Genomic DNA, 24234 nt, shown 5'->3' with positions numbered 1-24234 from the left:
CCTGGCCACTCTCTTACCGTGACTACTATCTTTCGGCCACCTGGTCAGATCTCATCCTGCCTCTCTGAGTGGGCAGACCTCTCCTCTTCCCTCCTGGCCTCGACAACTCAACTCCTCCTTCTAGGAGACTTCAACATACATATGGATGATTCCTGTCCTTCATCCAGACTCTTTCGCGACCTGTGCAACTCTTTCTCTCTCTCTTTCTTTTCTCCTCTTTGGCCTGACTCATTCTGCAGGACACACTCTGGATGCTCTGATCTCCTCAGACCTCCGCCTCTCTACCCCTCTAATCAATCCTCTCTCCTGGAGTGATCACTCTCTCCTTTCCTTCTATCTCTCCCTCGCTACCCCTCAAGCCAAGCCTATTCCAATACTTCCACCTACCTTCTCGGTCATCCAACCCATGAAGCGTGTCAGTTGAGGCTTTCGCAACCACTTTCTCTCCCCCTCCTCTACATCGGGCTGACACACCCTGAAACAGCCCCTTCCACGCTCTACTCCTCCATCTCTGATACTCTTGATGTTCTTGCCCCTGTCATGAGGATCCGCTTGAAGCCCAAAGCCAAGTGCAACTCTTGGTACGACTCTGACCTAGTCATCCTTAAATGCAAGTGTAGGTTGGCTGAGAGGAAATGGCGGGCTTCTTGTGCATCCTCCGACAAACTGGCCTGCCGCCTGTTCCAAAGGCAATACTGGCACCTTGTCCACACTAAAATGAGAGCCCATATCCAAGCCCGCGTCTCTGTGGCATCTAACAACTTGGCCGAACTCTTTAAAATCTGCAAGGAGCTGGCCAACCCTGCTGCAGTCTCTAACTCTCCTGTTGCCTCCCAGGCCCTTTGCACGGCCCTTGCCTCTCATTTCATCTAAAAGAAACAGGATATCCTGTCCACCCTCTCATCCTCTCCTCACCCCCTTCTCTCTTTGATTCCTCTGGCCCCCCTGCAGCTGCCTCTCCTCCCCCCTTCTCATCTTTTCCTCCCTTCTTCCCTGATGAGATTTCCAGACAAGTCGATCTATGAAAGTCTTGTCAAAACAGGTTCTTCCCTGTTCGTCCAAAACCATCAAGGACCACATTGATACCCTTGCTCTGATTCTGGCCTACTTCTGTCACCATTCCTTTCACCTCTGCAGTCTTCCCATACCCTCTGAAGCACTCTCTTGTGCACCCTCTTCTCAAAAAACCCACAGCCGACCTCTCTTGCCCGGCTAACTATCACCCAAATTCTATCACTCCTTTCCTTGGCAAACTCTTGGAAAAGCTGGCCATCTCCCAGCTTAATCTTCACACAGACTCTGCCAGAAGCACGGAAACTGCTCTCCTGAACATCAGTGAAGACCTGCTCCAACCTTGACTCTAACATCCCTTCTGTCCTCATTCTTCTCGATCTCTCTTCTGACTTTGACACAGTTAACCATGCCATCCTGCTCAACCGTCTCTGTGAAAAACTGCGTATCACTGATCAGGCCCTGGCCTGGCTGATCTCTTTCCTCTATGATTGACCCTCCCAGGTACAACTTGGGTCCTTAATTTCCTCCATCTCACTCTCTACTTGTGGTGTTCCCAGGGATCAAACCTCTCTCCCTCGATGTTCAACCAATACCTGGCACCCCTTGCCCACTGCATTGCCGCTCTCTGCTCCAACTTTAAGTGTTATGCGGATGACACTCAGCTTGTTTTCAGGCTTCCCTCCGCCACCTCTTCTCCCTCCCTCATCTCTGACTATCTGTCTGCCACCCAGGAATGGTGTGCCGCCAATGATCTCTGCCTTACTGCCAGTCAGATGGCGATTCTCCTCATCGGCACACCTGCTCCCTCCTTTCCTGTCACTCTCTGGCTGGCCTCCCTTGGCCCTCTTATTGCTCCCACCTGTGAGGCTAAGAACTTCAGGATAATTTTCGACTCCACACTCTCCTTTTCTCCTCACATCTCTGAAGTCTCTAAGAAGTCAAACTATCAATTACACCTCTTCAGAGGTATTCTTCCTTTCCTCTCCTTCCCCCAGAAGCTTACTGTCTCTAGAGCTCTGGTTCTCTCTAGGCTAGACAACTGCAACAGCCTCTTTCTAAATCTACCTGCTTCTACTCTCTGTCCTCTGCAACTCATCCAGAACAGGACTGCAAGATTTGCCTTGGCCTCAAGCTCCCAGTAGCTGCAAGGGTTAAATTCAAGACCCTCTGCATTGTTCACACAGCTTTCTGGGGCCTGGGTCCAAAATACCTTCAACTCTCCCTACGTAAATACCTTTCCACTCGAGCTCTTCGCTCCTCCACCTCCATCTCCCTCAGGGTCAGTTGATTCTCCAAGCAACGTGTTGGGGGTAGATCTCTTTTCTCGGCTGGGGCCTCCCTCTGGAACAGCCTCCCTGCCACTCTGAAACTTGAGGAGAACCATCTCCGGTTCTGGAAGTACCTCAAGACCTTCCTCTTTGCTTCTGCCTTCCCTCTTCCTCTCCCTTGCTGATCTGTCTGCTTTGGCTCTGTATACTTGGCTACCCTCTGAATTCGGGGCTAGGTCCCTGTCCCCCCAGCCACACACCCGTACTGTCTCTGGCAACCCTTGCACTTGGGTCTGTATCTGTAACCCTACAGTCCCCTTACCTGCACTTATCAGACACCCCTTGTCTGCGCTTTAAACCTCAGACTTGCCACCCTGCTGCCTGCACTACCAGTTGTTAATTTTATGCCTTGCTGAGCACTTTCCACCTCTCCCCTCTCCCTTGCACTTTCCCCCTTCCTTCTCCCCTGCATGTCACAGGGCCTAGTAAAATCGTTGTTTTGTCCTCCCTTGTTCCCCTCCCTTGCCTCGTTGCGCTCTGAAACACGTGTGTATGAGCGCGATACAAATAAAATATCACAAATAAATATCATAACATTTATTCACAGATTTTATTTCTGCCTTGCAGTGCAATCCTGTGTGTAGTGGACCCACGCAGTGAGCATCTTTACAAGTACGGCAGTGTGGCCAAATGTGACCATAATTCCATTACCACTGCATTACCACACCATCGTACTATGTGCTGTGGTGGTAAGGTGGGAGATGTACCTCTGACAAAAATCCGGAGGTACACCTTCCATCTTACCACCAAAATTAATTGGTTTTATGGCACGGTATAACTGCTCCTGGTAAATCTGTTAAAAAAAATCCCCTATGAGCCCTATGGTTTCCAGAAATGGGGACTTTCTGTGATGGTTTACCTAGCTAACCAGAACATCCACAAGAGCAGCATAGTACTTGAACTTGTGAAATTTGAGATTCAGGTCTCTGTTACACACATGCCAGTCATCGTTACCACCATTCTGACGAAGATGCCCCATTGCCTCTGAAATATTCAGCCACACACTGGCAAAGAAACTGTCTTCAATCACCTCTCCTGAAGTGACAGGGTCAAACACCTCATAGAAATACATTAAAATGGCCTCCTGTTAATTTATCAAGCCTCTATGTTCTCTTCACCTACCACAATGGTCGTTAGAAAGTGTCAGCCATACAATAATGTTATCGGGACAATCGCTACAAAACAATGCCCACCCTGCTCTAAGAATACATAATTAAATCCACAAATTAAAAAGCAAATTAACATTTAATGAAAAGGGGAAAAAAACACTAATTGAAAAAGGTTTGAAAAAGGGTTTTATTTTCTGCTGTCAGAACTTGTAACGAAAAATAACTAAACAGACCCTATATCAGCCACTCAGCTCCACTACAAGATTGCATGGACAGTGATAGAGGGGGGAAACCCAGTGCTTAATTTGTGCCGGTGTTTGCCGGTGGCCAACACCGGCACTATATTTTGGGCACCAGAACTGATTGATGCAGTGGGCGGCTGGCGCACGTGTAATTGTTTTGTTTGAGTTCCACACTTCGATCATAAATCATTGTGATTTGTGATCTTTATCGCACTCTGCTTCAGTTGCAGGTTGCAGGCCATGGCTGACTGGGCATGGGATTACAACAGCAATAGCAATGAAAAAACAAACAGCCAATGAAAACTAGCATTCTGTATAGTAACACAGAATGTAGAGTTTTCATTGGCTGTTCTTCTGAGCCAGTGAAATGTGGGAGTGGGACACGTGGGTGTTGTCGTGGACATAGGCAGCACAGCGCCATCTTCACCTCACAAGATACTGAGTCATTTGTGTTGTGAGAGAGCCTGCCTGCCTAAGCCAGCCCAGCACGTGTGGTGTGGCCTAGTTGCTTAAGTACCTCAGCCGGGGCCGTACTTATTTTTCATTTGTGTGCCTGGTTGTTGTGCCACCCCTGAGGCCCGACAGGAGAGTCAGTACCCACCAGCTGACTCCAAGGCAGGAGGTAAGTGAGTCCATAACTGTGATGATGTGCAAAGGTGAACTGAAGTCAAGTGCTGCTGTTTCAGGGGTCCGGGCATCGGCGTGGTCCCTGTGTGACTTGCTGTCTGTCCACACCGATTCCGGCCAAGTCTAGCAGGAAGCAGCCTCGATGTGCCAAAACAGCACAATCATGCTGCATGCTGAAACAGGCATAGAGCCAGTTCCGAAAAGCCACCAGCATGCTACGGATCTGGGACTATTCTGCAGAACATAACCTATGTTCTGCAGAATAGTTAGGACAAAATCGCACACGCATGTATTGCCATCTTTAAAAGATACACGTGGGGATCTCCTTTGCATGCACAGAAAATTGCCATTTTACATATGGATTCAAACGCAAGCTGCGCGTTCAGTGCTTGTCAAAGCACCAAATATAATAAGCAAACTGAAATAGACAAACGTGGTAAAGTGCTTTGTAAGGTGCTATTTGCATGGAAATATAGACATAGAGGCAATGGCTAACATATAGAATCGAGCACACAGCATACGCTTCCATGCTTTTAATAGAAAGACAAATGTAATCGCTAGATCATGCAAAGTAAGGCACCACAGTAAAGTGATACAAAATAAAGCTCACTGCCCTTTGCATGAAAGTTAACATCGATATAATTGCTCCATGTTGTGAACGGCTGCTGCTTTGCTAAGCAGCACACTTCTTTTCCGTGAAATTTTGCAAGGATTGCAAACACACTGCCAGGGGGCCCAATGCACACATCGTGTAAGGTTTAGTTAAAAGCTTGGCAAAAACGCACAACTGGTACGTAAACAACCCTAGGTTCAAGATCCAGCTCCTGCAAAGTCGCGCAACCCCCAACTCTTTAGTGAAGAATCTGGCAAAAAACACAATTCACAAGCCAAACGTATTGACTCTAACACTCGTGCAAGTGTAAGCTATTTTGTAAAGAAGTGTAAGTGTTTCCTCTGCATGCACAAGCAGACTGAGCAGCAGCTTACAAGAGTCAGCCTATTTTGTAAAGGATGGTGTACATTTCTAAAATGTGTTTCTAAAACATCAGAGGGTTGCACATGAACTCTTTCATGCTGCAACTCCTCTGCAAAGCACTTCAGAACGGCAAAATAGTGTTCACAATTGAATTCAGCCACATACGAAGCGCACCGCATGCAAATTATTGCAAGATGGAGAACAGGTCTTGATGTGAAAACACAACTACTTAGTCGAATGCAAACTTAACGAGCTTGCTGCTGCTTTGATATTGTACTATTTTTCCTGGCTCTGATTTTGCATTTCCTGAAACATTGCGACGAAGTATAATCCTAAAAAAAAAACATGTTCCTTGCTTTATATATCCGTCCGGGCTGCGCAGGCAGGGCTCGGTGATTATTGGAGAGGAATGCACTGAGGTCAGTTCAGGAGCCCTGCGGCGGGAGCTGACCCCGGGCTAGTGGAGGCTCCGGGAGCTGGAGCGAGTCTGTCGGTGCAGAGTGCGTGCCGTTCACCCATGCACTAAAGAGGTCGTGCAGTGGTCGTTGCATATTTCTTGTTCGCTTACCTCAGCTCCGCCTGCTCCTCTCTGCTGCTAGACGCACACACCCGCCTATCCATAGCTATTCAGGCCTTCTTTTCACCATCCCTGGGTTATTAAGGGAGAGTTTCCAAAGCAATATTCTGAGAAATGGGATGCACAGCACTCAACCAGCCACCCTCTCACCCTCAAACCTGCTGATCTGCAGAGTAGAGAGGGAGGACTGGCTTTGAAGACAAATTCTGCCCCTAAACTCACTGAGGCTTACAGATTTCACAATCTGCGTTCTGATGTGCAAAGGGGCCATTGTTCCCTCCCAGGACAATAGGACAGTCATCAGCAGTGTGCCAGCCCCAGTGGCTGGGAGGAATGACTCAGAGCAGCCAGAGACTCTGGATGTAGTGACAGGAATATGTGGCTATAAAAGAGCACCACATCCGCATGCACTTGCTGAGCTGCAAAATATAATCTCTCGGGCATCTGTAATAACGTAGGTGATGCCAAGCCCAGCTGCACGGGGGCCCTTTCCCACCTAAATATGTAAACCAGAAATGTTCATTGATGGGGTGTAGCCTAAGGTTTTCAGTGGAAAAGGGCAGTGGAAAACCAGCCTATAGGATGATCAATTGGTGCTGTTGTGCTTGTGCATCCGTGAAGCATTTGTCTGATCATGCAATATATAATAAGGAATAGGAATAATTATTGGTGGGAAAAAATGATTGCTCCTCACACATCACAACTTTTTTTAAAACTCCTTTCGTTGTAGGATTACAGGTTTCTTAGATCAGTATAATTCAGTATAATTCTAATATGGTTTCCTTAGGAACTATGTGTAATCCCACAGTCACAATGTGTGCCACGCTGATAATCAGGATCCGCAACCAGCTCCACAGGCCAGCTCCCGCTCCCCAGATGCTGTTTGGTTAACCCAAGAATGTAGTGAAACCGCTCCATTCCCTGCCACAAAACGAAACACTTTTGATTTGTTTTAATCAATGCTTTCCCCCCCGCACTCAGTCCAGGGTGGCTGCGAGGGATCGTGCTACTCTATATGCTCACGCAGATGTCCACCTCTGTGGGATCACAATGTGGCATCTGCATCTGTCCTCTGGCGCCTGCTCAAAGGCTGTGTTATTCATGGAGTTTACGTCTGGGGAGATATTGTTGATGTGGCTCTCAAGAGGTCCGGTTGACGTACTTATTGACAAGTGAAGGCTGTTGATTGTCGCGATACGTAGAGTGCATGCTGGGCGTCTCAACTGTCTGCTCCCTTTCTAAAATGATCCAACTCCCACTTTGCACCATACACTATGCACATCAACTAGGGTCCCCACACAGTGCAACTGAGAATCCCCCTTCTGGGTACAGATATCTCAACAAGACTTTCTGACACAATTCACCTAGAAAGATGCCTGCACACAGAGTCCCGGTACTACTAATAATCTGCATGCACTAACACAACAGCCAAGCTATCCTGCATTTTCCCTCTATCCCACTAACCAAACCCAACCCACTTTTCTTGCATATCCCATAGCATTAGGAAACAGCAGCAGCAGTGTGATGGGCTGGTGGTGGGCCAATGTAGGCCTGGCACTGAATTGGACGGGCCGCCCGCAATGCAGGCGGCGCCCGCCAGCTACGGGGCCGGCATTAGGGGGCCAAGATTATTTGGGCTCTGGCACTTATTTTTTTACAAATTAAGCACTGGGGAAACCTATATGTCATGTGTCCACAGAGCCCCTTTGCATCAGTACGCTATGCTTACGTGCCATGGGGCGCTTGCCCTGTGCTCTGTACTGGCACTGCTGCATTACCAATAAAAAGGGAAAAGCAGAGTACAGGCGTAGATGCAGTACACACTAAGAGCTCCCTCCATTCTGCATCTATGCTGGCACATTTATTAAATTACACCCCTGGTTGTCATTCTGGATGCCTGATACCAAACCTGAAACCTGGCAATTCTAAAGTAAGAGCAAAACCTCATATTAACTGCTCTTACGTGAAACCTAGCAAGAGTAACAAATATCTGTCAAATTCTTTTTAAGTATTAATTTACAGATTCAGCTAGGGTAACATGAGCAATACTGTGCCCCCGATATAGTCCCAACCCACAATTCCAGGCAGTAAATAGAAAACGTTTTTCTGAAAAATACAAAATGTGTTCAAAACAACAGGATCACATTTTAATCAAGGTGCTCATTACCTTTATGCCATGGAAATCACCACAATGTTACATCCTCCAATGCAATTGGTCAATCAAACTAACAGCCTGTAAGAAGCTCGCTACTGGTTCTCATGCAAGCATTTAAAGCAACTTCATATAAATATATATACATTCTAAAGGATACTGGGCATTCTAAATATTCCAATTGCTTCTATCTAATCAACACAATGTATATCACTGATAACATGGCAGTTTTTCAGCCAGAGTATCATTATGTATTTTTCAACGAGACTAATTCAACATTATAGGAACAATTGGTTTTCTCCAGTATCAAGAGAAGTACGGCATCGGAGAAAAGTTACTTGAACAAACAATATTTAAAAACAAAACATACATCCGTTCTATTTGGTTGCCCTGTATAAATGTGTGGTTATGAATTTATTGGCTGTGTGCAGGTCATTTAAATGTAGACAATGGTCATATCAATCTGACTTGTACAGCTCTGCTCTGTACACACATGTGTGCAGTCTTCACAGAATATGTATGTGCAGCTTCAGGAAAACATGTGTAGATGATTTTTAATGATTTATGTGTGTGTTTGTGTTGCTTAAAATACATCTCTCTATGAAGCTTTAAATACACGTGTGTGTGCGTGCACTACTTTCACACTATTCCTATTGAATTTCCCTTAAGCTCAACAAGTTTGGGTTGTAGATCAAATCTTCCCCAGTAAAAGCACTTAGCATGATATTCTATGAATAAAATGAATTCTATGTGTTCATTTCAGTTTTTCATAAACATATCAATTATAACTGGACTCACCCTGGCATGCAAATGTTTGCATGACATCACATTTGGTGATAGTGTGTCTTGAACAAACTATGACCATTGGTAACTTTGTCGGCAGGCGCCAAGGATTCTATTCAATGGTGCTTAAGTTTACATACACCGTCTGCCTTTAAGTTACATCAAAACGCGCTCAGTTTCAAATCGCGGTTCTCAGTATAAAATGCATGGGATCTTAGAAAAATAATACCTCACTATGTGCTCAATGTAAATAGGAGAAACAGTGTACCATATTTAAGACTGCACCTGTGTCACATTATATTCCCCCTGGCTACCTCCTTCTGTTCCCCAGGTTTTAACCTTGGACAGTCTATAGGGACGTTTTGGAGTTATATTGGAGTTTCAATACTTTCATTTTAAATACAGCATTTCTTGTTTTGAAGACACAGCTTGGACCCTCATTCTGGAGTTATTGCCTCAGCGGGGTTCTTTATAGCTGGCTGACTGGAAAGCTCCTTTCCTCAGACTGGCTGGAACACAATCTTCCAAGTTATCTAAATTCTCCTTCCTCCACCCAGTTGCATCCCAAATCTTCAATGTTCATCTCCCCATATTCTATAATATTCTAGCTTCTATGAGGATGCGTATTATATCATGTTTAACTCCTTCCAGATCTTTTGACAGAGGTGTGATTTCTACAAGTCGCAAGGCACAGGAAGCAGGGGTAAAGTAACTCCTAATGAAAAAGGACGTAAATATGGATGTGAATGTGTGAGATTAATACAATTATTATTATGCGATTCCGTAGATCAGTGCACACAATGACATGCATGAACGATTTCCCAGACTATAGGAGTTAAGTGTTTTTCCTAATTATCTCCTAATCTTTTCATGACACCCTATGAAAATATTTATGGGGTTTCATAGATATAATTTCAAGCTACAAAATGCAATTTGGTTTGTGTTAATCCAAACTCACATCCCGGGGTTATGATATTTTAAATAACTAAAGTTTCAGGTTTTTAAATGTAACATGTACTTTTCTATCTTATTTGGAAGTGAAGAAATGTTGGCTTCATCCTATAGACGGTCCTGCTGATAGATCTCCTGCCATCTGCTCTTTCATATTCTCAATATATAGCAAAACAAAAGAGGTGATGGCTGGAATGTTTAGAATGAATTTTAAACTCTGATATCACTAAGCGCAACCCTACAGACCATCGTTTGCCTGCCAAGCCATTGCAGAGTGATTGGGAGGATATCCCAGGGGCAACGTGCTTGCCTTGGAAGCAAGACGACACACAGCACCACATGTTCGATCCCTGGGTCCGTGCTTAGAAACCTCTGGGTATTAAGCGCGTTATAAATAACCTATCATATCATACCTATAATTACAGAAAGGGAAAGGTCAAATGTAAATCAGGCTTTGCCCCCACCCCAAGAGAGTCAGTCCAACCAGGACTGCTAGGTCACATCCCTTCGGCACAAGGTCACAAGCATCCCCAGACATGCTTCGGCTTCATTTGATATCATAAGTGAGGAGTAGCTTGGGTCTCAAGTACCAGCAGGCACAGGACTCATGTCTGAGCATTCCTGTCCCACTTGGGGGGGGGCTAAAGCAAAACAAAAGAGGTGATGGCTGGAAGGTTTAGAATTAATCTTAACCCTTTGTATCACTGTGGGCAACAATCCAGGCCGCTGTTCTTCGCCTGCCAAGCCATTACAGAAAGGGTAAAGACCATATGCAAATCAGGCTTGGTCCAAACCCAAAAGGGGCCGTCCAGCTGAACTGCTAGGTCACATCATATCTTGTGACTACATTTCTGAACAGGTCTGGTCTTTGGGAAGGAATTTTCGAACAATGACACGTTAACCAGCATAGTCAACAGCATAGTCATGTTAACCAGTATAGTCAACAAAATGTCCAGGCATATTAATTTCAATATGTCCAGGCAAATGAAATACATGAATGGCACAACAAAATGGAACTTTGAATGAGACTTCAATTTTACACTACATGTCACATCATTTTGGTTAAAATGAAAAACATGCAAATATAGTCCCTGAAATTATATACAGTTTTCTATGCTACTCAAGTCCACTTTATATTCTCTGTGCTTGGTACTTCGGGCCCAGGACATCACACATGGGTGTAGTCGTAAGTTCTTGGCCATGCCTTTTCCACACTTGTGTAGGTGTGACTTTCCTGCACATTTTTCTGCAAGCTCTTAGCTACTAATGAGGCAATAAAGAAGTGTGTGAATTCCAGTTGTGGGTTTGAAGTATATAATCAGGCACTAGAAATGGTTGCAATCCGAAATTCACTTTACCACTATTAACATGTTCTTGACCACGCATGCATTTCTTCACACCTTGCACTTTAAACAGGCATCCTTTTTATCACAATAAAAAGCAAGATGTGCAATTTAAAAGGAAGTATATTTATGTGAAGAGTGCCTCTCTCACCCTTTCAGGTAGACCTTTCTCAGTTCACTTTATGTTGCCCATTATCCTTTGCTGTATTTACCTTGCATATTGAAAAAGTGACTTTTTCGAAGGATCCACACCGCCCCCGCAGCTCTGATCTTAAAACATGCAACAGACAACTGAGCTTTTTGGTCACCCACAAAAACCTTCATTGCTAACCTGGTACAGACCAATGAATTATGTAACAGTTGCAAAAATAAAGTGGCCTTTGTCACACGGAGGTAAGATGTAAACAAAAAAAAAGAAATACTGACTTCAAGAATGTTGCAAAATGAAAGATTTTACTCTCAACCAGGATAAAACGGCATCTAAAAAGGAGTTATTTTCTATAATAATGCTTTAACAGTTGAGACGGATTGGCAGGTAAAGGAATCCTTTTGGAGATTCAGGGAGCCATTACGAGTCCCACAAAATAATACTCAAAAGACCTCATTTTACAAAAAGATGGCATTTGCTGGGAGGGGACCACTAAACGGGCCCCTGCAGGCAATTTATTTCATGTGCACTGAAGAGTGCAAATGGGAGGTGCAAAATGGTAGCAGAAGTGCCTTACACCTCCCTGTTGCACTCTTCATTTCAAAACGAGTAAACGTTGCACTCCATGTACGCATGTCAGGCAGTGTTTAAAGTGTATTTCTTTAGAACTCACCTGCTTTTTGCTGATGTGAAAAGCAGGTAGGCGCCCCGTGAGTCCATTGGTTTTATGCTGATATCAAAATGTTATGAAGATGTAAAACCAAGTGGTTTTGAAGGAGTAGGTGAAGGTGCAATTGTGATCCGGTGCTGGTATTGCATCAGAAGGTGGGTCTACACCTGAAGGCATGGGGCTGGTGTTGCATCAGAAGGTGGGTATACACCTGAAGGAATGGGGGCTGGTATTGCATCAGAAGGTGGGTCTACACCTGAAGGCAAGGGGGCTGGTATTGCATCAGAAGGTGGGTCTACACCTGAAGGCATGGGGGCTGGTATTGCATCAGAAGGTGGGTCTACACCTGAAGGCATGGGGGCTGGTATTGCATCAGAAGGTGGGTCTACACCTGAAGGCAAGGGGGCTGGTATTGCATCAGAAGGTGGGTCTACACCTGAAGGCATGGGGGCTGGTATTGCATCAGAAGGTGGGTCTACACCTGAAGGCATGGGTGCTGGTATTGCATCAGAAGGTGGGTCTACACCTGAAGGCATGGGGGCTGGTATTGCATTAGAAGGTGGGTCTACACCTGAAGGCATGGGTGCTGGTATTGCATCAGAAGGTGGGTCTACACCTGAAGGCATGGGGGCTGGTATTGCATCAGAAGGTGGCTCTACACCTGAACGCATGGGGGCTGGTATTGCATCAGAAGGTGGGTCTACACCTGAAGGCATGGGGGCTGGTATTGCATCAGAAGGTGGGTCTACACCTAAAGGCATGGGTGCTGGTATTGCATCATAAGGTGGGTCTACACCTGAAGGCATGGGGCTGGTATTGCATCAGAAGGTGGGTCTACACCTGAAGGCATGGGGCTAAAATGTGCAAGACACATTCGTGTAGGGAGGCAATCTGTGTCTCCAGACACTACTGGTCCGATTTGTCATTGACAAATTTGCAGAGTGATCATTGCGGCCACAAGCAATAGTCACAGTTGTCATTGGTATATTCTCCTCTGTCCCTTTCTGATGCTGGGACATTAATATGAGGGCACAGTAGAAGAAACTCTCCATGTATGTTGAGTGTGGAAAAAACCTCTGTTCATGACAAAGGATTAACAGCACATCACAACACAATAGTCATTGTTACAGTTACATTTCTGGTAGTCCAAGCCAACAAGTTCCAGGCCTAAACATATGGAAGTCATTTTATGTTTGTGGAAGTCAAGCTACGTCCATGCTTAGCATGTTGGTTGTAAGCAACTTGCACATCAACCTCAAAAGCAACCCTGAAATGCATCTGCCCTTGTCTCAGAGGATGCCCTGTGCCCACAGGATTAGAGAGATGGGTGAAGTCTGAGTCCAGAGGACAATGAGGCTTGATAACGGCAGCCATGCTGAATATTATGCCTCTGCCCACACACACAGCCGGGCACATGCCCACAGTGTTATGGCTTACCCGCACATGCCCACAGTGCTATGGCTTACCTGCAGCGGACAGCAATCTTAAAACTAAGCACGGATCACCCACAAAGCGCTGCATTGCCACTCTGTAGCTGTAATACTCACTTCAATGGTGTTGTCTCTCATGGAACATAAGCCCACATGCAAAGCTGAGTTTCATGACGCACCTACTGCCAAATCAGATCGCAGTAGCTTCCGATTACTGTAACGATAATTACTAAATCACGTCGAAGCGTGGTGCATCCTGGTGCCCTACATCCAACCCAAACACATGCCTATCAGGACATGAGGACCAGAGGAATAGTTACTATGGAGTGGTTAACCTACGAAATATAACACTCGGTCTGCTGGCATGTAGGGGGCGGACAGTGGGTTTGATTAGTGAGAGAGTGCTATAAGTAAAATCAGCATTTTGAAGGGCCACGTGACTGTCTGGCAGAGCCAAATTCAATCCGACAATGTACATGGGAGAACATTACTGTTACTTGAGACTTTAAAACCTCTCAACATGACTAAAACCCACCTAGTGAATACTGCCATGTTCTATGTTTTGGCAGAAGACCAACTCGAACTTTTTTTTTTCTCCACACACTGCAAGACCATTAAATGCACATCGCAATCAAAATGATACCAACTGTTGTCGAAATTAGGCACTCCATCAATGTGTTGACAAATCATGGCCAGGTTTGTGAAGGGTTGAAAACGAGTCAAACGTTACCTCAGAGATGTCAAAAATGATGGCTGGGGCCGTGACGCCATTCATTTTAGCAGCTTTTCGTATGATGAGTTCGGCTTCCTGGACCCTGCCCTGCGAGAGAAGCCACTGGGGGGACTCGGGAATGAACCTGCGAGGAGAGGAAAGGCACGTCACGTGTGGTGGAATGGCCACTGCTGAGGCACTGCTTAACCCTGTTGCGCATTTGGCATATGTAACGATTTACTTCAACTAGTTACTGCACTGACGATTGTGCCACTCGACTGCAAGACCGCCGAGGGATATGATTATATTTATTTAAAACATTTCCCTTGTAGCTCAGATTAGAGAGGGCGTTAGCTGCCTCCAACAGCAATAGCAACCGAACTCACGAGGTTGTGTGGATTGAGCATTTTCATTTTATTGTTTAAAGGAATTTAATCAAGCTTAGTGACATTAATAAAGGGTAACAATAATGCATAAGCAAAAACAACCAAATATTAAAATAAATTACAGATAGAACCCAGGCTTACCAGTATGCACTAATAAATATAGCAAATGTTTAAAGTAGGGGGTAAAACATAAAAATGAACAGGACAAAAACGCATGGGTGGAGGGAGGGGGGATGGGATAATCTAATATAGCAACATTAATATTTAGAGAGAAGGCACAACACTAGCAAGGTAGTCAATAAAAACTTTCCACTTCTATTAATGTTCGCGCAGTAGGCATGGGAATGAGGCAATGCATCTTTCTAATCTGTGAGTGTTGCATATGGAATTCCACCTGATTTGATGGTTAATATAATCTAGATTCTTAAGTAATAGTTTAGATAGCAACCAAAATAAAAAGGTCAAACCAATGACGAGCATTGGTCTCAAGTAAGTGTTGCAAGAGTGCACTACCACAAAGGAGAAACTTGAAGTTAAAATCATCTTGCATATTAAAAATGTGTTTCGTAGTGTCCCAGAAAAGTTCCCAAAACCTTGCAATGAACTTATATTCCATGAAAATATGCTAGAATGAACATTCAACGTCAGTACAACTCCAACATTTGTCATTTTGAGCAATCTTGTATTTAAATAGCTTGGTGGGAGTGACAACAACTCTGTGGTGTGTAAGGAAATCATTGTATCAAACAGTGGAGACAGACACAAGTGATCACAGTGTTCATTGAACTTCAAATGGGTTGGGTTGGTTGAACGCCTATCTAGACCTAAATCTACGGATGGGAGAAAGCTAAAACCATCAAATAATAATAATGCAGTCCTAGAGGAGTCTGTCAAACTAAAAGGGCCTATACTAATAAACCTTTTGCCAATCCTTACTTCTAAATACAAAAGGGTGTGCGACACTGGTGTATGCAAAAGAAAAGTATTCATGAAATAATATGTCAGGGCGGTTGAGCAGATGGTTTCCCTTCCCCACGTTTTCAGCATGGGGCAAGGCGGCACATGCAAACTTTGCCCACACTCTGGCTTCTTGGCCACGAGGTAACAGTCCAGAACATAGACATAGGGGCCTTCTGCCAAAGTCTTTCTCCCAATGACAGTCTCTTATTGCAGAGGGCCTGATGTAACAAACAAAACACAAAGTTCCTTTCCTTTCTCAGAGTTTTCACATTCACAAGTTCGCAACTGGTCTAACGCATTCGGGCTCAGACCATAGATCTCCCTCGTTCAGGCTTGGATCCTACACTCTTGATATAAGAATTGAAGACTTTCAAAAGTGCAATGGGTTTTGCTTAAACCGTCACAGGACCACTTCCATTTACTTCACACAATTGTATTTCACATCTATCTTCTACTTTCATTTCTCTTGGCGGGAATCCTTACAGAGACCTTCAATTGAGCACATTAATGGTGCTGTACCACTCTGTCAATGATATTGTATATTTCTCTCTCAAGTTCAAACATTCATAAGCAGTTTAGCTTCACTTGCATCTTTCATCATACGCGTTTAACAATGTTGGTTCGAGTGCTCATTATACAATGTTGCCACTTGCAACCTTGACTTCAACACAGACCGCCTTGCATCGGCCTCCCCAACTCACCGGCTGTGTTGATCTCTCTATCGCTTCTTTGTTTTTGGAGCCAAGGACGATACCATGGCGGCTGCTGCTCCTCCCAGCCTTGGTCAGTTACGTGGGAGGGCCCCCGGTATCTTCGACACACAATGCAAGATTCTTCAGTCAGGTTTCCTGGCCTTACGCTTTCTGCCCCCAGGGTTTCTTGAAAGTAACAGCGTCTTGCCAAAAAGTCCAAGGGTGATTCACTTCTTACGAACCGTTCTTGGTTTGCCGTCGTTCTCACATCGTGCAGCTGCCGACTCGAAAATGCTGTACCTTTGTGTGCGTTGCCTCACTCAGAGTGTGCTCTCATGCTCCACCTTTTATCTGTGTGCGGAAGTTTAATGGAAGTCAGGTGTGAGTGATTGTCAGTAATTGCCTGACCATGCCTAACCATAGTAGTGGAACTTGTCAGGTACATGGTTCGGGTGTGAGTCTGTTTTCTCCCAGAGCAGGCTGTCCATGTAAAAGTGTTTGTGCTGGAAAAGGGGGTGTGGGGTTGATTTTCCATATATCCTACCTGGTAGGATGGGGTAAATTTGTTACAGGGAAGAGAGGGATACTGTGTCTCGTCATCTGGTGTCCCACTCCCTGAAGACCCATCACCCAGGTGACCCTCCCGCACTGGTTCACTCCCACGGTCTGGATCCAAAGCGATGACTGTGCCCTGGCCACCTGAGGGAGAGATCCACCGTGACTAGCGGGTGAGACACCTTCTGTTTTCTCACAGGTGAAAGAAGTACAATGTTTGAGTCAGCTGTAGAGAAGCAGCTGAAAGCCTCTGCAGGAAGTTCCACCCCCCTACCACATGTATGTCAGAGGCCTGAGATTGTGTAATGCTTGACATGAGCTGTTGTGACCATACCCCAGAGAATATTCGAAAGAAGGTACCCACTGAGAAAGCCCTATCAAATGTATTACCAAAGAGATTACATGTTATGGAGGAAATCCCTGGAGGAATATGAAAAAAAACAAGAAAAGAGCTGGTGACATCACAAGAAGCGAGCGTGGTGCACCACGAAGACAGGCTGAAGAAGATGCATTACCCTCATAGAAACTGATGACGAAATAAAGAATCGAGTAAACTGTCATATGCAAAGACAAGAGTGCACGTGTGAAGAGTACTGCCGAAAATACCAGCTGTACAGATGCAGCAACGCAAGTAGACTAAGTTATCATAGAAGCTGGCTATATGAGTAAATAGACTGCAGGAGGAGCTGCCATTATATAGAAGCTGGACATCAGTGTCTTCATTTTAGTAAGCTCAGACCCATGGAGAAGGAAGGCCGAGAGATGTGTCGGAGTAAGAAATAGCTGAGATTGTGAAAATGAATGGCATAGCTGTTTGGCCTAGTGTCAAGTTTGAAGCAGGCAAGACTGGTTATCTATTCTTGAAGGCGACAAATGTGCAAAGCTGAATCATTCCTTTTTAAGGTGCAAAGAAAGAACACCATGAGTGTCAATTTGTATTCATTTAAGACAATTAAATGCAGCAGAATGGTCCAAATCGTGGTCTCTTGTCACACGAACCAAGGATGGAATTAGAGTTGGGCGAGGAGTTCTAGGACGACGATAGTGCATGCTTGCACTCCCTTATATTCCCAGAGACAAGGATACACTTCAAGGCCAAGCTCAAAGACAATCTTCATGGCAGAAGGCATGGGTGATGAGAGACGTTGGTCTAATTGGGTGGGGAGGTAAAGTCGAGTCCACCTCCTGGCACATGGGTACGAGCTTACGTGCTGCTAAAGTGAACCAAATGTTCCAGACATGACACGAGCGTGCCAACCAATTATAGAAGGCTATATAACAAAGGGCCTTATAGTTTGAGAGCCAGTGATATACTGTGTACTTAATAAAGTTGAATATGACTTGCACTAGAGGTAGGCACAAGATGTCCACCTGACAGTAGAGACCCAATTACAACCCAGCCCCTTATAGAAAGTATACCTAGATGTTCCCCTTGAGTGTATCACAATCCCTCGTAGGTTTCTCGTATTTGCCACGTAGTATGACATCACGTATGACACATTTTTTCTATATAATTGAGATTTTTAATGAAATGTATGAGAGCTCGAGCGAACGTCCGTTGATGTCCATTGTAACTCCCTGTTTTAGACAATTGATATTAATACAGATAACTCTGCCATCTTCCTGTGTTGGTTCGATTATTTGGTGTCTGAGTTATTCTGCATCCCATCCATTGCATGCGTGTTTGCCAAAAGGGCTGTAAGCTCACAGCCGTGCAGATGCGGTGGTGAAAGAGATTTTTCCCCAAACATGTGGCCAGTAATTATCCTCAGTAGTTAAGAAAAAGAATGGGGTTGTCTTTCTTAACTCTTTCTGGAAGACCTAATATATGTACATGTTTCCTTCTATTTCTGTTTTCTAAGTTTTCAGATTGTTTCTGCAGAGCTTTAACTGTGGTTTCTAAGATCAGCACCCTGGTGGTAAAGTCCACTGCATCACTAACTCGCTATTAGTCATCAGTAATTATAGATTAAAACACAGACCATTTGTCATCCAATTGTTGCAGCTTGGCATTAGTGGCTTCCATAAAGGGCTTCAGAGTCCTAATTTCCATTATTATGGTGTGCATGGCCGGATCCATCTTATCTTCTTTTGGCATTTGTGACTCACTCTTTTGCCTTTTAAGTGGGTTAGATGTTGCAGGAGAAGCCTCTTTGGCGTGACCCTTATTTGAAGTCACCATACTTTTGTTTTCATGTCCAAGAACTGGTGACAAAGAAATGTTGAGAGAGTTTTGCGCTCTGAAACACTTGTGTATGAGCGCGATATAAATAAAATATCATATCATAACAGTGCGCAGGTACCACTGTGCTTCTTCAAGGCAGATATAGCATGTCACACACATATGATGTGTAAGCTAACTTGTGACCAGAACCAGCACTTTATCTTTGGATAGATGTCGAAATACTTTTAGCACACTACATCACTCCTTCCATAATTGTTCGCTGGCAACTTATCCGCACAGCGATGAGGTTGTGAAGACCATACATACCTACAAAATAGTCATGTACTTCAAATATAAAGTACCATGACCTTGTAGTTTCCAAGGGCATATATAATGGCAGTAAAATATTTGGGGAATGCTGTCATGTGAGATAGAACTTACATTCTATTATCACTCATCCAGTATGGTAGAACATGCCATAAAGCCTGTGGAGAGCAGTCCAAAATCGCTTCAGAACAAGGCCATTATATATCCTCTACCATAATTTGAAAAATGTAATAAATTCCGACTTGGTAAGAAATGTTTATTCACAGACGCTTCATGGATAACCAACACATCTTAAGCTAATCACAGAGAGGGCACGGATGCCTGCATTTAAGAATATTCTGTGGTGAAACTAAAATTGTAAATAGTAAAAGTAAGGTGACTTGTTAAAGTCCCAGTATTCAAATGAAAAGTGTCTTACTTAATCTCTTTTTGCAAGCCAAACCCGCATCATCTGACGCACACATCGCTTCTCTGCCGACACAGCTGACAGGAACTTGGGTCCCGCAGGTCACGGGACACCGCTGCTCAGAGGCCCACCAGCCAGCCCCAGAACGAAGTGGAGGAGAGGCAAATACAGCTCTCTGAGTGCCACCAAAAACCTCCACAAGGTCAGCGTACGTTCCGTTCTAGGAACAAGTTACAGAAGAAGAACATGCATTTATAATGTATGGATTGCCATTCACAGCGGGAATGCAGGATCAGTCTGTCATCCCTTTCGGCGCCATGCCAATGCCCCGACTTGAACATTTTTAATCTTTTTGATTGGTGCTTAAAGAGGAATGCAAGCAGCACCTATGTATCGCAGTGTATATCCAGTGCAACGCTATCCTGTGGTATGACCGTATTTTATTTGTGCATAATTTGAAGGAGGCTGACTCCCAGGACAGACACTCCTTGAGGTGCAAAACACAACTGTGCTACACCCAAAGATACCCACCGCTCATCTGTTCAACTGCCCCACTTCCCAGTGGAGTAAATTTGCTGAAAATGCTGTGGGGGTGGGCGTGGGAGGGGCATGACATCTGAAGAATAGGTGGGCACCTTTTCTTCAGATGTCATGTCAGCCAAATTAATGGGGACAAAATGGTGTGCCATAAAAGTTGGGGGGGACAAACAGCCCTGTCCGCCCCCTAAAATGATACCCATGCCACTTCATCGTGACTCTTCTCATTTAATATTAAAGATCATGCCAGGCAGCATCCTGGCCTCCAATGCCAATATGCCCCTGTTGAGTGGGGCATACAGGGGTGGCCAGCGGCTACCTCCTCAGGGTCGAGGAACATGAATTCCTCTTCTGCCTTTTTTGGCTGAGCCTAGAGGTGTAAAGCTCACACTGATTCTGTACAGGGGGCTGCAGGTGGGATAATGGCGGGGACAGTTCTGTTAATGACTACCACTTCTTCCAGCCACTGTCTCTGGCACAGTCTCCCATCACTTTCCTGCCAACGCTCATTGAAATTGATATTGATATTTTTTTTCTATCGCGCTCGTACACAAGTGTTTCAGAGCGCGACAAGGCAAGGGAGGGGAACAGGGGCGAACAAAACAGGGATCTTACTAGGCCCAGTGACATTGAGAACGCGCAAGCGCATGGGAGAGGGGGAGGGGAAAAGTGCATGGAAGGGGGGAGAAGTGGAAAGTGCGAAGCAGAGGAGAAACAGATAAATAACAATAAATAAAAATAAAGGCAACAAACAGTGGTAGTCTAGCCAGAAATGTGCAAGTGCTAGGTTTAAGGCAGCAGACAGGGAAGGTCTGATAAGTGCATGAAGAAAAAGGGGTGGGCGCTGTATGGGTACAGATACAGACCCCCAGTGCAAGGGGTGTCCCGGAGGCAGTGCACGAGGGTGGCAGGGTGAGCAGGTACCTGGGCCCAGAGGACAGAGGGTAGCCAGGTGCACGGTTCCAAGAGAGAACAGATCAGCAGGGGAGAAGGGGAGCAAAGGCAGAAGAAAAGAGGAAGGTTTTGAGGTGCTTCCGGAACCGGAGATGGTTCTCCTCAAGTTTTAGAGTGGCAGGGAGGCTGTTACAGAGGGAGGCCCCAGCCGAAGACAGAGATCTACCCCCAGCTTGTTTCTTTGAAACACGACTGACCCTGAGGGAGTTGGAGGAAGAGGAGCGAAGTGCTTGAAAGGGGAGGTATTTGCAGAGGGATAGCTGAAGGTATTTTGGACCCAGGCCCCAGAAAGCCTTGTGGACAATGCAGAGGGTTTTGAAATTAATCATTGCGTCCACTGGGAGCCAATGGAGAGATTTCAGAGCTGGAGAGATATGATCCCAGGGCTTGAGGCCAAGGACAAGTCTTGCAGTCCTGTTCTGGATTGGTTGCAGAGGGCGGAGAGTAGAGGCAGGTAGATTTAGAAAGAGGCTGTTACAAAAGTCCAAGCTAGAGAGAACCAGAGCTTGGGATGGTTTATAGTGAAAGGTTTGAATACAAAAGGATCAAATGCAATAGTTTAGAATCAAAAGGATCGGAAAAAAATATTCGAATGCAGGTTTTTTTTGGGGGGGTGGGGGTTTGGAGGGCCCTGATGAAAACCCATGTTTTTTGGGGAATAACTAGTATTTTTTCCTATACTAAGGCAAAAAAAAATCAATTTTAAAAAAGACATTCACATTTTTTATTTCAGTCTTTTTGATTCGAAACTATTGCAGTTCGAAACAATGAATCCGACCCTTTGACTGGACACCAGGAGCTTCTGGGGGAAGGAGAGGAAAGGCAGAGTAACTCGGAGGAGGTGCAGTCGGAAATTTGACTTTTTAGAGACCTCAGAAATGTGGGCGGAGAAGGAAAGGGTGGAGTCAAAGATGACCCCGAGGTTCTTAGCCTCGCAGGTGGGGGTAGGAGGAGGGCCAAGGGAGGCTGGCCAGAGAGTGAGGGGAAAATGATGGTGAAGGTGTGCCGATGAGGAGGATCTCCGTCTTGCTGGCATTCAGACAAAGATCATTGGCGGCACACCAATCTTGAATGGCAGTTAGGCAATCAGAGATGAGAGAGGGAGAGGAGGTGGCAGAGGGCAGCCTGAAAATGAGTTGAGTGTCATCAGCGTAGCACTGGAAATTTGAGCAGAAAGTGGCAATGCAGTAGGCGAGAGTTGCCAGGTATTGGTTGAAAAGCCAGGGCGAGAGGTTAGACCCCTGGGGAACACCACAGGTAGAGAGGAAGATAGATGAAAGGAAGGACCCAAGTTGGACCTGGGAAGGTCGATCTGAGAGGAAAGAGGTCAGCCAGGCCAGAGACTGATCAGTGATACCCAGGTTTTAACAGAGACGGTTGAGCAGGATGGTATGGTTGACCGTGTCAAAGGCAGAAGAGAGATCGAGGAGGATGAGGAGAGAGGGAATGTTAGAGTCAAGGTTGGAGAGCAGATCTTCACGGATGTTCAGGAGAGCAGTTTCCATGCTTCTGGCAGCTCCATGGTCATGGAGACAGCCAACAGAATTAGAATGAAGGTTAAGCTGAGAGATGGCCAACTTTTCCAGGAGTTTGCCAAGAAAGGGAGTAATGGAAATTGGGCGATAGTTAGCTGGACAAGAAGGATCAGCTGTGGGTTTCTTGAGAAGAGGATGCACAAAGGAGTGCTTTAGAGGGGAGGGGAAGGATCCCAAGGCAAAGGAGTGGTTGCAAAAATCAGCAAGGGCCGGAACGAGGGTGTCAATGTGTAATAACAGTACACCTGTGTGTCAGAACATGCAAGCAATACATGAGATAGTTGAATGTGCCGACAGGTGACTTGAACCCTATTAAAGAATGAAAGTAATGCAGCCCAATGTCACTAGGGGGCAGCACAGGCTCAAAGACAAGATGAGAGTGCAATTGATAAAACCATAGTTAATCCAAGTGAATAGAAGCAATGGAGAAGCATCTCAATAAGCGGAAATTTAAAACTGTCATGTATTTTGGGCACATTTGTCATGGTCTATTGTAAGGGAAAGGATAAGGATAACAACCATGTTGGGGTGCATAGAAGATGGACAGGGCCCTGCTGCCGAACCAAGGAGCGAGCAGGGTGAGGACCATTAGCACATTTGCTGTGAGATAGAAAAAGAAGAGGCTCTGGTGAGAGGAGAGATACTTAAAGGTCTGACACACAGACAAAGGGGTTAACCTTTGAGCCAGACTCTTAATAGTATTCTTCTAAGGAGATTGCAAACTAACTTTAGCATTCTGAGCAGGCCCAGACGCAGTGCATCCTTTGGAAGTCTGCATTATACTGAAAACGTTTATTTTGAAAGAACATACATCGAATATTTTGTAACTAACACCTTATTTTGAATAGATCTGCCATAATGAAAATCTTACAGTACATAACGCAATTAAAAACTGTCCGATCAGAGGAAATTCAAACTGTAAGTTTCCCAAATGAAGTAAGAGATGATATGGCTGAAATAGTAGTTAACTGTGTGGTTCTTGATTCTATAATGCTTGATGCAGCCGAGAACTTTAGTTTGCTCGGCTTCTTAATTGGTAGGCCTGCGTCAGATGAAGAATCCTATGATCCAAATAGGAGACAAGAAATTGCAGGTGCAGATCAAATTCCTGGTGAGATGGAAGAGCCAATGCAAATCGAAGTACAAATCAAGATGAAGTCCTCCAAGACTCTAATGGGAGACATGAGACTAAAAGAACTATAATAAACAACTGACAAGAAGAAAAGGTACTAACCACTAAAACCTCCAATAAAAATGAAACATCTGACATTAATTCTATACCAATGTGGGATATTGTCAGAAAACGCTTCAGGTCTCGTGGTACCCCCCCAGTTACTCTGTCCCCCCGTAGACAGAAGCGTCTTTTACGATCGAATGACGGACAGGGGGCGGAGTCGGGTTCTCCACGTGTGGCTCGGTGCAGTCGTGTTCGTCGGAAACTGCGGTTCCGACGCTTTGCGTGGAAGATGCCTTGGAGGTTACGTCAGTGGGTGCGTAGTCTTCCACCTGATAGCGCACGCACTGGGTCATGTGATCGTCTTGTTGCCGGTAGTTTGGGTACTTAACTATCCGGCGCCAGTTACTCGCTGCTTCTGATCGTTTCTTGGCAGTGGCTTTTCTCTTGCTTGAATTTTGCTGTTTGTTTTTGACCTTGGA

The 24234-nt window shown here is 45.1% G+C and overlaps 1 protein-coding gene across 1 annotated transcript in view; it reads right to left on the bottom strand.

Annotated features, from left to right (window-relative positions):
• LOC138581303 (solute carrier family 22 member 4-like) overlaps positions 1–24234 on the bottom strand; it is a 745421-nt gene that overhangs the window by 143743 nt on the left and 577444 nt on the right. The window contains exon 5 of the mRNA XM_069652517.1: positions 14081–14207. Within this exon, the coding sequence (XP_069508618.1) occupies positions 14081–14207 (127 nt within the window). The remainder of the gene's footprint in view (positions 1–14080; positions 14208–24234) is intronic.

Source organism: Ambystoma mexicanum, chromosome 3p, assembly GCF_040938575.1.
Source record: "Ambystoma mexicanum isolate Mex_15411 chromosome 3p, UKY_AmexF1_1, whole genome shotgun sequence".
NCBI lineage: Eukaryota > Metazoa > Chordata > Amphibia > Caudata > Ambystomatidae > Ambystoma > Ambystoma mexicanum.
This window is presented reverse-complemented; position numbering and strand designations above follow the sequence as displayed.